The 12548-nt window shown below is 44.4% G+C and overlaps 1 protein-coding gene across 1 annotated transcript; it reads right to left on the reverse strand.

The window, feature by feature from the left end:
• Nucleotides 1-7790: 7790 nt before the first annotated feature.
• LOC133814050 (uncharacterized) lies at nt 7791-9291 on the reverse strand. Its single transcript, XM_062247067.1, has 3 exons — nt 8784-9291; nt 8044-8669; nt 7791-7931 (listed from the first exon to the last, which is right to left on the reverse strand). Exons 1-3 carry the CDS (start codon nt 9289-9291, stop codon nt 7791-7793), a joined length of 1275 nt encoding a protein of 424 aa, XP_062103051.1.
• Nucleotides 9292-12548: the final 3257 nt, after the last annotated feature.

Consider the following 12548-nt stretch of genomic DNA (forward strand, 5'->3'; position numbering starts at 1 on the left):
GGCGGTCGAGCTCAGTCAGTTCGAGATTTTCTATACTCCACGGACTGCCATAAAAAGTCAGGCCTTGGCTGACTTCGTGGCGGAGTGCACGGGATTCCAGGAGAATCCATCAGAAGGCTTGCCTCAGGTCACTTCCCCACATTCGTCATGGAAGATCTTCGTTGATGGTTCATCTAACGAGAATGGCTCTGGGGTCGGAATCATCCTGATATCTCCCGAGGGACATAGATTCCACTCGGCGCTAAGGTTCGGGTTCAAGGCGTCTAACAACGAGGCAGAGTACGAGGCTTTATTGGCTGGGCTGAGGGTAGCTAGTGAGCTAAAAGCGAGCTCCGTCCAGTGCTTCAGTGACTCCCAGCTCGTGGTGAACCAGGTTCTGGGAGAGTATCAGGCGCGAGGACCCAAGATGGCTGCCTATTTGGCAAAAGTAAAAGACGAGCTAGCCACATTCGGGCGAGGGTCGATCGAACAGATACCTCGGGAGCAGAACGCCAACGCAGATGCTCTCGCCAAACTCGCCACCTCGGGAGAGGCAGAAACCCTGGGGTTGGTGCCAATAGAATTCTTGGAAAAACCAAGTATAGAGGGAGATCGAGCAGAGATCGAGATGATTGATATTAGGCCGACCTGGATGACTCCCATTCTTGAGTATCTCGTCGAAGGCAGGTTACCCGAAGAGCGTAACGACGCACGAAGAGTCCTTTATCAAGCTCCTAGATATATGCTAGTCGAAGGAGTGTTGTACCGACGTGGGCACTCCCTACCTCTCCTCCGGTGCGTTCTTCCAAGTGAAGCGAAGGCCATCCTGCAGGAAGTTCACGAAGGATTCTGCGGAGACCACACTGGGGGGCAAAGCCTGGCCTTAAAGGTTCTCAGGCAAGGTTATTATTGGCCGACTCTGTCCAAAGACTCAATCTCGTATGTGAAAAGGTGCGACAAGTGTCAGCGATTCGCTGTGGTTGCCCGAGCTCCTCCGGTCGAGCTAAAAATGATCTCGGCTCCTTGGCCATTTGCCGTTTGGGGAATAGATCTAGTGGGCGCCCTGCCCACCGGGAAGGGCAGGGTCCATTACGCCGTGGTAGCCATTGACTACTTCACCAAGTGGGCCGAGGCAGAGCCATTGGCGACAATAACATCGAAGAAAGTGCTCGACTTTGTGGTGAAAAGCATCATCTGTCGATTTGGCCTTCCTAAGAAGATTGTCTCCGACAACGGCACCCAATTTGACAGCGATCTGTTCACTGAATTTTGTGAAAGGCACGGAATTGTGAAAAGTTTCTCGTCCGTGGCCTATCCCCAGGCGAATGGCCAGGTCAAGGCGGTGAAAAAAACTCTAAAGGCAAGCCTCAAGAAGAGGCTAGATGAGGCAAAGGGGGTCTGGCCAGACCAGCTCCCCCAGGTCCTGTGGGCATACCGGACCTCGCATCGAACTCCCACGGGTCACACTCCTTTCTCCCTAGCCTTTGGGAGTGAAGCAGTCCTCCCCGTGGAGGTTAAAGTTCTGTCGCATAGAGTCCAATCCTACGACCAAGACCGGAACCACGAACTCCTATGCCATTCCCTAGACCTAGTTGATGAAAAGCGGGAGGATTCATAACTCCAACTCGCCCATTATCAGCAAAAGATCACTCGCTACTTCAACACTAAGGTCAAAAAACGCTCCTTTAGCGTTGGCGATTTGGTCCTAAGGAGAGTTTTTCTGGCCAAAAAAGATCCCAAAGATGGGGTTTTGGGACCAAACTGGGAAGGACCATACCAGGTCATCGAAGTCATCAAGGAGGGAACTTATAAGTTAGCTCGACTTGATGGAGGGGCGATCCCGCAGACTTGGAATGCCATCCACTTAAAGAAATACTATCAATGATCCACTTGTAAGGCCTGGAGGGCCACTTTCTATGTATAAATAAGAATCGAATGTTTATTTTTATTTGCAAGTGTGATTTTAAAAGTAACCACGAAAGACCCTTTCCCAGTTACTTGGGGGGCATATGGTACCTGGATATAACCAGGTCTCCTTAACGACTTAGATGTTGACTCTTATCTATGGATAAGGGTTAATGCGAACTAAGTCCTATCCTGGTTTTAACCGGGTCATAAAACTTAGAAGTTAACTTAAATTTATTGATCGTGGTTCTTCTTAAAGAGCTCGGGATATGGATAAAAGTTAACACGAACTAAGTTTTCAAAATAAGTTCCTGGTTTTAACCGGGTCATAAAACTTAGAAGTTAACTTAAATTTATTGATCGTGGTTCTTCTTAAAGAGCTCGGGATATGGATAAAAGTTAACACGAACTAAGTTTTCAAAATAAGTTCCTGGTTTTAACCGGGTCATAAAACTTAGAAGTTAACTTAAATTTATTGATCGTGGTTCTTCTTAAAGAGCTCGGGATATGGATAAAAGTTAACATGAACTAAGTTTTCAAAATAAGGTCCTGGTTTTAACCGGGTCATAAAACTTGGAAGTTAACATAAGTTTATTGGTCGTGGCTCTTTCTTAAAGAGCTCGGGATATAAATAACGGTTAGCATGAACTAAGCTTATATAAAAAAATAATATATATAAGTTAAGGTGACCAAGTAAATCGTCTCGAGGTGAAAAAACCTCATTAAAAGGTTACAAAGACAAAATAAAAATAATTACAAATGCATAAGGAGGAGTGCCCTAAGCCCCATCAGCTAGTCCTTTGGAGGTCGCGGTCTCGCCCTGCTCCGCCGCGCCAGAGGCTTCCCCAGTCTCCGAGGGCGGTACCTCTTTGTTTAGGCGGGCTTGGAGTTTCGGTAGCAAAATAGCCCAGAGGTCCGGTGGCATAAAAGAGAAGTCAGTATCCGGGTTATGGGCCCAACAGTGATAGAACAGGTCCTGCATTGACTGCTCCGAGATGGCCCGCTCGGCTTCCAAGGCGGCCTCCAGGGCAGTCTGGGCCTCGGTCTTCGCTGCCTCGAGATCTGCTCGTGAAGTGGCAAGGGAGGTTTCAAGTTCTCGGTTCTTTGAGCGGCTCCTCTCTAGCTCGGCCTTCGAAGCCGCCAGCGCATCTTTCGCCGCCTGAGCTTCCTGAAGGGCGGCCTGGCGCTCAGCCTCCATCTCCTCGAGCTGAGCCTTGGTCCTGGCGATACCTCGATGAACGGCAGCAATGCCCTGCAAGAAAGGAAGGATAAGTTGGCTAAGTGGAAAAACAAGGCATTGTGTAAGTGTTACAGCTTTAAAAGAGTGGGGCAGATTACCGTTAGGGTCATGTCCATCGAAGACTCTATGACTCGGACCGGGCTCGTTGCTTCGATAGCCCGGAGATCCTTCTCTTTGAGCTTGTAGAAGTGGCCGACGGCATAGCTCGCCGACTCATACACCGTCCCCCGGAATGCTTCTGGGATCTTTCCCAGATCATGGGGGTCGACCGGTATGCGTACATCCGGGGGCATGGGAGCCCCGACCTCCAGTACCACGTCCTGGGTGGATGTTGGAGATCGCTGGGGTGGCGGGGGCATGTGTCCTGCTCCGGGAACAGGAAGGATCGCCCCCTCGACTTGGGATGGCGGGGTCTTTTCCTTCTCCTTAGCCGGGGATTTGGTGGAGGCCCCGGCCGCGCTCTTGGACTCTCGGAGCCTTTTCAACCTTGGCCCTGCTGGGGGATTCCCGCCGAAGACTACACCCCGCAGATTACCCCCGGGCTGAGACATCTCTTCTGCCAAAAACAAAAGCATGGTTATTACAAGTTAGCAAACATGCAGAGGTTAAGAGCAAAAAAGTATACGAATATTAAGGGAGCCCTACCCCCCGAGCTGGAAGAGCCTAGGATAATTATCTCGCGAATTGATGCGGGTTCTAGGTCCGGTTCTGACTCGGGGCTTGACTCTTCTATATACTGTCTAAAACCCGGAGCATAGGCACCCCTCTGAAGTGATGGCCATGTGCGTAAGTTGGTCCCATACTCCTCAAAAAGGATCGACCTAAAAGCTAGGGTGTTATCTACTACTACGGTACCCCTAGGCTGGCTCTCCTGGTGATCCAGCACGAGCCGGTCAACACAATGGAGCAGGAGTGTATTCAGGTCCGGGTCCCTCCCGTGACGATGGACGATCTGCCTAGGATTGAACCTAACCAGCCGGGGGTCTGCAGTGGCCCTATCTACATTCTTAAACAAATAAGGTTTACCTTGACCGGAAGGACCCGCAGCTGCTCCGGTTTGGATCCTCTCCTCATCCATCCCCTGAGCGACCTCCAAGGTCCTCTTTCTATTCCTCACGAGCGGAACTTCAGCTGTTTCATCCTCCTCTTCCTCCTCTTCCGCGACCTCCTCCACGGTGATAGGTCTGTTTGTGCGAGCTGGGGGTGGCCCCCGAAGCCTCTTCAGGTTCAGAGTCTGATTTGGAAAAATCAGTTTGCAGAACACCATCATCTCGTCCGTCACGAGCACGCGGTAGTCCTTTTCACTGGGGGGCAAGCCCGCCAGTGTTTCATATTGACCCCCGAGGGTCGCAGACTTCTCGGTCCTCGCGTAGATGGCTGCAAGATTGGGCTGGAATTAGAATGGAGTACGGGGGAGCTAAAATTAAACAAAACTTAAAAGGCGAGCTAGGGTTAGGGTTCACTTACGGGGACGATTGAAGTAGCGGTGCTGACAGTTCCGGAACCCAGTTGACATGAAAAACTGGCCCTTGAAGTCATTTGGATGGCTTGGCAGCTCGATGACCGCCGCCGTATTAGGAAAACGGGTTAAATAGTAAAACCCGTCACCTCGCCCCCACTGATCCGGGCTGGCTTTGAGGCAAAAGAAATATAAAATATCAGCAGGAGTAGGGACCTCCCACTCCTGCTTCTTGAACAAGTACCTCAACCCCGCCAGCAGACGGTAGAAGTTTAGGGGGGAGCTGGAAAGGGGCCAACCCCACGTAGTTCAGAAAGTCAGCGAAGTACTGGTCCAGGGGGAGGAAGGCCCCTGCCTTGAAGTGCTCACCGCTCCAGGCCGCGAACGATTCGTCTAGCGGCGTACAGCTCCGCTCGCCCTCCGCAGCAGGTCAGGCTATGACTGAGGCCTTCCCCAGTGGGATCTTGTGGGTGAGGAAAAGTTTGTTGATCTTCGCCTGGTCGGTCACCTTTGAGACGATTCTCTCAGCCTCAAAGAATGCGTCGGGGGCCACCTCGACTTGTTTCTCCACGGCCGGCCCAAAGTGGGGGATCGGCGAGCTGGGCATCACCGCCTTTCATTTCTCTTGCTGGGAGATCGAGCTTCCCACGTTCTTCTGACCCAGATTCCTTTTTGGAGCCATCTGGTCGCCTATCGAACAAAAGAAAACACTTTAGAAAAGGCAACCCAAGCAGAAGGACGAAGCAATCATTATTAACACGAGCTGAGGTAAGCCCAGCCCGCGGAGAGTGGAACCACGCGGTTCAATGAACACGCGCATATGCTCCCAACAGATCCAAGATTACTCGGAATTCGTGTGTCAGGGGGTTCAGAGTAAAAATTTGCCTTGGGGGGGAAGTTTCAACAGGCAGAACGTTGCAAAACCACTTTTGAAGCGTATCCCCTAAGCTACCCGGTTTTTCACCCAAAATTCCTAAAGATCCTAACCAGAAATTGTTTCTGGGGAAGCATCTTGAAACCCATATTCTAAGGCGATTTCCTACAACAAGCGTGCCCTAGCCTAAAAGGGGTTGTCACCCTTCTACCCTCGCAACCCAGAAAACCCTTGCATTCGGCTACAGTAAAAATTCTCACCTAAACTACAGTGGCATGCTTTCAAAATGAACAGGGTCAGAAAACTTACAGTATATGGCTGGACGGTAAACGAGAGTGTTGCGTTGGCAGGAGTCTCATCGGTGCAGTAGCTTCCAAAGCTTTGGATGAACTCGTGCACCTAAGCTTCGAGAACAAGGAAAATGGTGGCAGTAGAGCCAAGGGTTTCGTTCTTCTGAAAGTCAGAGAAGGAAGAAGGAAAGAGATTTGGGAAATATTTGAATGAAGGGGTGGTCCGTGCGTAGGATGGCCACCCCCTTTTTATATAAGGGAAATATCACGTGAAGAAGGCTCTTGGATGGCCCTAGTGAGGGATCTGAGGCCTTCCACTCGAAATATGAAACGACGGCTGGGCAATAGGCTAGGCCATTAAATGCGGTTCTCGTAAAACGTACCGTCACCACCCACGGCGTTCCACGTATCCGACGCCTGCACAAAAAGTGGAATGTGAAGGGTTGTAGGGAAGTCTAAAAGCCCTTACTGTGGTCTTCTATATATGACGTCATATACCACGAGCAGGAGCTTGGGGGGCAGATGTACGCCCTGGTTTTCCCACGGGCTGATTAGCAGGTCGAGCCTCGGACTAATCAAGGTTAGTCCGAGGGCTTCCCCAGGTCAGAGATTTTGTTTTCCAGGTCGTACCCACTTAGCTCGAGGCATCCTCAAGAACTTGCCAATGCTGCCCAAGGCTGGGGGAAGGAGTCCTTAAGGCCGAAGGTTGGGTCAGTGAAGCAGCTAGTTGTGCGAGCTGCTGCTCGTGGATCTCTGACCCTTTGTAAAGTCAACACACGCAAGATAAACGTGCCTATATCTGACATCACGTGTCCGATATCTCCCTAACTTCCCGGGCACGCATCAGGAACGTGCGCATTCAGACACCCACGGCTGGGTTGGGCCGTGCGGCCCATTATCTCCTTACATACTGATTAGACCACACTTATGTGTCAGGTTTAGGAATTAATCATAAATGTTACAGAGTTGATATGACAAATGGTAAGGCCACGTGATGACCTCCCTACCAACTTCCAGGTGCTTTCTCCTATAAATATGGGGACCCTAGGAGTTGATAGGGGTTGGAAAAAATAGTCTCTGAAGAGCCATATACTTCGTAAACCAAATACCCAGAATACATCAATAATATTGACTAGTGGAGTAGAAGGATTTTAACCTTTGAACCACTTAAAAATGTGTCTTGAGTCACATAGTTCATTCTCTAAGATTTCATATCTGTGACAGTTCTACTTTCACTACTAGTCCATTTCTCTTCTTCTCTTAATTACCTGTTGGCGAAGAACCGCGTCAACAAAACTGAAATCACATCCCTAAGTACGACAACTGACATTGGAAGTCATCGGCAATGCAGTGGTTCTTCAAATGGATTTGAGACACAATCTCACAACCTTCAAAATGTTGGAAGAGAAAGTTGTAAAAGTTGTGTTGAAAGCAGGGGTAGAGTAATGATGGAGGTCGAATGCAGTATTACTACTTTTTGAATACTATGTATTTTGTTGTAATTTTATTGGTTGTGGTTATTTGGGCTACAAAATCAAAGTAGAAGTTGTTGGTATTGTTAGTTTATTTTTGGGTAATCTTCATGTGTAGTATTGACAATGACAAAGCTATTGCACCCTAGGCATTGATTTGAAATGAATTTTGTTGTAAAATGAAACCCCGAATCAATGTAATCTATCTTGGTCTATTTTGAATTCAGTATTCTAGTTTATGTATTTTGTGAAATAAATATGATCAACAACTAGTTACATTCATTACCATAAGAGATAAGTACAAAAATATAGGCCTAAAAAGCCAAATGTATATGATCTGTACATGACCAATTTCATGGCCAGCATGACCCTGTCATGACTCAAAAAACAGATATGATCAAAAAGTGATTTGTACATGACTCTAAAATGGTCAACATAACACTTCATGACTCAAAAAACAGCCACCAACCACAACATCCAAATACCAACTTTGCATAACACATAACAGACACCAAAATACAAGATTCGACCACTAGTTCAAAATAAAAATAAAAGATGAAACTCCTTCCAGTCAGACAGCATCGGGTTGAGCATTCTTTGCACCACTAGTTCCTCCTTTAGCATGTTGTTTCGGTCTTCTTTCCTTCCTTAAAAGTGTGGCTTCAGTTGGTTTCTGCAGTGGTGGACGACCTTGCTTTTTGATCACACGATTCTAAAATAGGTTGAACAAACAAATATTTAGCTCCAAATTCACAAAACAATGATAAAGCAACTAATCAATGATAAAAATTATCTAAGAAGAAAAGAAAGCATAAAGTTTATACCTCAACCACCTTAGCAGATTTGCATGTTTCTCTCCTGTGGCCTGTTTTCAGACAATTGCTGCATGTTTTAACTTGTCCAATTCTTCGAGCTTTCTTTAAAGCAGGTGGAGGTTCATATGTCTCCCTTCTCCTAGCTTTCATAGGTCTTCCAGGCAGCTTCGTCTCAGGTGGTGGATCAATTGGGTTGAGTCCTGTCTGAGGCCACATATCTGGACTAGGCATAGGATGCACACTCTGTTCATATGCTTTTTGAAATGATTCTTTTTTATAGAATCCATGGACATAATCAAAGACATTACCTCCCATGAACCAGATAGTAGCTGGTGCATGGCCACAAGGAAGCCCAGATAGTTGAAACCTCCTACATGTACAAGTTCTGAATTCCAAATCGACAACCAAGGCATTACCATTGCTGCATTGAACCTGAAACTGAAACTTGTCAGACCTAGTAACCAGACAATGCTTTGCAACCTCTTTTTGCTTCTCAATTATTTTCAAAATTCTCTTCCCCAGAGGTTGAGTCATCTTCTCCAACTCAGCTTTTTTGTTATAAAACCGAGACATCAGCCAAAATCTAATTTTCTCTAGTAAAGTTATAATTGGCTTGTCGCGAGCATCAAGTATGGCTGCATTGAAACTTTCACGCAAATTATTCACCAAAATGTCATATTTTGGGTACTCTGAAATATGTGACTTACTCCATTATGTGGGGTTCTTCCCTGCTAGCCAATTGTAAGCACCATCCGAGACATCCTTGACTTCTTGCATTGCTCGAGCAAACTCAGCCTGTGTTGTAGTATTAGCTGCTGCCCACAAAAGTTGCTTAAGTAAAAGTCCAGGATATTCCTTTTTAAAGTTAGCATGAAGATGTCTAACACAATACCTCACCTCACACCCACTAAAGATGGCTCCCACTGCATTTTCTAATCCTTTTTGACGATCACTCATCATTGTCACCTTGGTAGGACTCAAATTCCCAATATCATCCTTCAATTGCTCCAAGAACCAAGTCCAAACCTCAGTATTTTCCTTTTCAGCAACATAGTAGGCAATGGGAAACATAGAGTTATTACCATCAATGCCTACTGCAGCCAATAAAGTGCCCCTACAATATCCTTTTAAAAAGCAGCCATCAAGGCCAATTAGAGGTCTACAATCCCCGAACCATCCATCTCTACATGCCTTAAGACAAATATAAATACACTGAAATTTCCTTCTCCCATTAACCAAATCAGTTTTCAACTTCATAGTAGAGCCAGGATTGGTAGCCAACAACCTTTTACAGTAGTCATCAAGAATGGCGTATTATTCCTTGACAGACCCATCCAACATCTTCCTTGCTTTTGTCTTGGCCCTGTAAAATTTCCAGCTAGACACACGTGAGTACTTGGTCTTTGCAGTTATCTCCCTAAATGCATTGTATTCCATACTCGGATTTAGCCTAAATTGCTCCAAAAAGTGCTTTGCAAGCCAAGTTGAGGTCAGATTTTTATTGTCCAAAACAATGCCACAACTATGCTTGTCAATAAGTGTTTTGACCCTCATTGTTTTGCCATCTGTCTTGTTAACTATTGCAGCAAACAACATCCATTCACAGTTTGCACCCTTGCACTTAACTCTAACTCTATTTGAATCATTGGCAATAAATACATATTTTTGATCACCTTCAATAAAGTACTCCCTTATTTCATTCCTTAAAATTGTAACAGTGGCAAATTCCATGCCAAGAACAAATTGGAAGTTTTGCATTTGGGTTTTCGGGTTGAATTCTTTGGAATTTTTACCAGCATCAAACTCATCATCTGGCTTCAATTCGTGTAACTCCTCCTCAGAACATATACCATCTGAGTCTCCATCATCAATATTTTGAGTACAAAAATCTGAAACTGATCGCCACCATCTCCTAGGGTCAGACTGTGTACCCATCTCTGTCTCAGCTTCAACATCTTGCTCAAACTCTTCCTCCTCCAATATGAAATCTTCATCAGTTTTCTTTCCTTTCCCTTTTCTGTCACACTGAACTTTGTCTTGGCTCTCCTCAGCTGTATTTTCCCTCACATCAGCTTGCTTTCCTTTCCTATTTCTGTCACTCTGAACCAGGTCTTGGTTCTCCTCAACTGTATCTTCCCTCACATCACCAATATCATCCTCTGAATCTGAAAGCACAACCACCTCTGGTATTTGGTTCTCCATATCACTTTCATAATAACTCTTCTTCATATTCCTCTTTATCAGGTTCATCAAAGTCAGCATCCTGAAATTCCTCAGAATATTGATCAGCATCAAACTCTTCTTGTTCCCCATCAATGGTTGCATCAACAAGGATACCAACAACATCTGTAGGGACATCACAATCATCTGGTAGTTCCTCTATAATACATCTTTTCATAGGAGGTAAAGTGGTAGCACGGACATGTTTAACAGCTTCTGAATCTTCCTACCAATCTAAAGGTGGAACTGTTTCAGGAAAAACAAGATATATGTCAATCTTTGTAACCCGATTCCTCTCAATATCCTCTATAATTCTTAGGATCTCCTTCCCCTACCACCATGAAGCCCATATTAAGCACCTTTCCTATTGGTTTGTACATAAAACCCGCTGGAAGTTTATGTCCTAAGTCCAAGGCCATTCCATCCAATTCCATCCTAGTGAAGTAATCAGTATCCACCCAATCAACATAATCAACTTTACCTCCTTCATATCTTCTATTGTCGAATGGAGTAAACTAGCTTCCCCCATGGTGTATTGCAATAGTGAAGATGTTAGTATGACCACCTGTTAAATAAAGACAACTCTAGTTTAGAATACTGCCCTATTCAATAGAAATAAAAAATGCAATGTCAATACTTCACACACACACAAACCGAAAGACAATATAGTTCACACACTTGAAGAGCAACATAGTCTACCACACGATAGAACCATGGACCACAACAACAAAGATTCCTTTCAATAAACAAAGTATATATTTCAATGGACCCCACTCTGTCAATTGTATGCACATGCTTCCCAACAACATTTTTACCCAAATTTAATAATACCACCTACTATAAATCAACAAAATTCTCACCCCCAAAAAATTTGAAAATCGACACCCTTCCCCACCCAAACTGCTCTATATAGAGTATCATTATCATTCTCCCCAAAAAAATTGCTGCATGAACACTTTGAGAAATGAAACCCAGTCAACAGAAAAGAACTTTGGGTAAAAGAACTCTGTACAAAAGAAAAGAACTCACCGTAGTCGGGTGGTTGTTCCTCCGATTGTCAAATGGTCGGCATTGTGGAGGCAAAGTCGTCGTCGTCTCTTCCGTGCTGGGGTCGGTCGTCTCTTCAATCGTAGGGGGGAAAGCTTAGATCATTTTTCTGGGTATGGAATTTTGAGATTTTTTAGTTTTAGATTAGTTTTAGAACTTGGTTTTAGACAATCGATTTTTTTGGTTATATTAATCACTGTTAGTTTTTTTTTTTAAATTAGAAACCAGAAACATTAATTGTTTTTGTTTTAAATTTTAATAATTTAACCCAATCGGGTCGTGCCACGTGTATCATATATACCCCTAACAGCTCAGGGACCAACGGCTGCACCAAAACATTAACGGTAGGCATTATTGCCGCCAAAATTTTTACATAAGCATTTAAGTGCAACAAACTTAACTACATAGGCATTATTATCGCAAATAACCCAATATATTTTTATGTAAATAATTAAAATTTAATTGACATCATTAATATAATATTTGAGTGTAAATATTATATTTTTCAACTACTCTTCTTTTGAAAAAAAATCCTTACCCTTATCATAAAATACATATAAGATGTTATTTTAGTCTCATGCTTTTTAACTAAATTTGGTCCCAAATTTTTTTAGCTAATTAGTTCGAAAATTTATTGTTTTGATGCAAATACTTCCCTAGATTATAAAAACAAAACAGACACACATGCAACCGTTTAAACCTTGCTTTCAGAACAATAAATTAGTCATAGTTTTCTGAAAACTAGTAGAAAGTTTGTTATAACTACAATGTACACTATCATATAAAAAAAATTGGGGTTATAATTTATCTAGAGCTGAAAACAGGGACTCCTAGAAAATACGAGTGAAATAATATAATAGGAATCGCACATACGGTATCTCGAAACCACGGTGACCTGAGAGGTGTGTCTCACCGGTTCTGTGTGAGTTTTGCAGTTGTAACGCCCTACTACCTAGGGACCGTTACGCTGTGTATTTTAAACAGTGCTAGACTCGTTAACCGAGTCATTTGGCCATAATCGTGTAACTAAATATGATTAACAATATAGGGTTAAAAAATTTAGTCAAAGATACAACGTTTCACTAACATGTTTATTGTATATATTGATCCCAAAATATATTTTAAAGGTTAATTACAATAAAAGAGTTACAACCAGCTGACCTAAGCAGCAAAATAGGGTTTAACCTTAGTTCCTCTTTAAACACTCGGTCGTGGTGGTCGAGCAGCCACATATGTACACATCGTCA

The sequence above is a fragment of the Humulus lupulus genome, chromosome 2 (assembly GCF_963169125.1).
Source record: "Humulus lupulus chromosome 2, drHumLupu1.1, whole genome shotgun sequence".
In the NCBI taxonomy this organism is placed as follows: Eukaryota; Viridiplantae; Streptophyta; class Magnoliopsida; order Rosales; family Cannabaceae; genus Humulus; species Humulus lupulus.

Coding starts and splice junctions, on each gene's coding strand:
- LOC133814050 (XM_062247067.1), bottom strand. CDS start 9,291: ATGAAGTTGAAAACTGATTTGGTTAATGGGAGAAGGAAATTTCAGTGT. Junction 8,670..8,783: donor AGTCAAGGATGTCTCGGATG/GTGCTTACAATT, acceptor GTTTCAATGCAG/CCATACTTGATGCTCGCGAC. Junction 7,932..8,043: donor AATCTGCTAAGGTGGTTGAG/GTATAAACTTTA, acceptor AACCTATTTTAG/AATCGTGTGATCAAAAAGCA.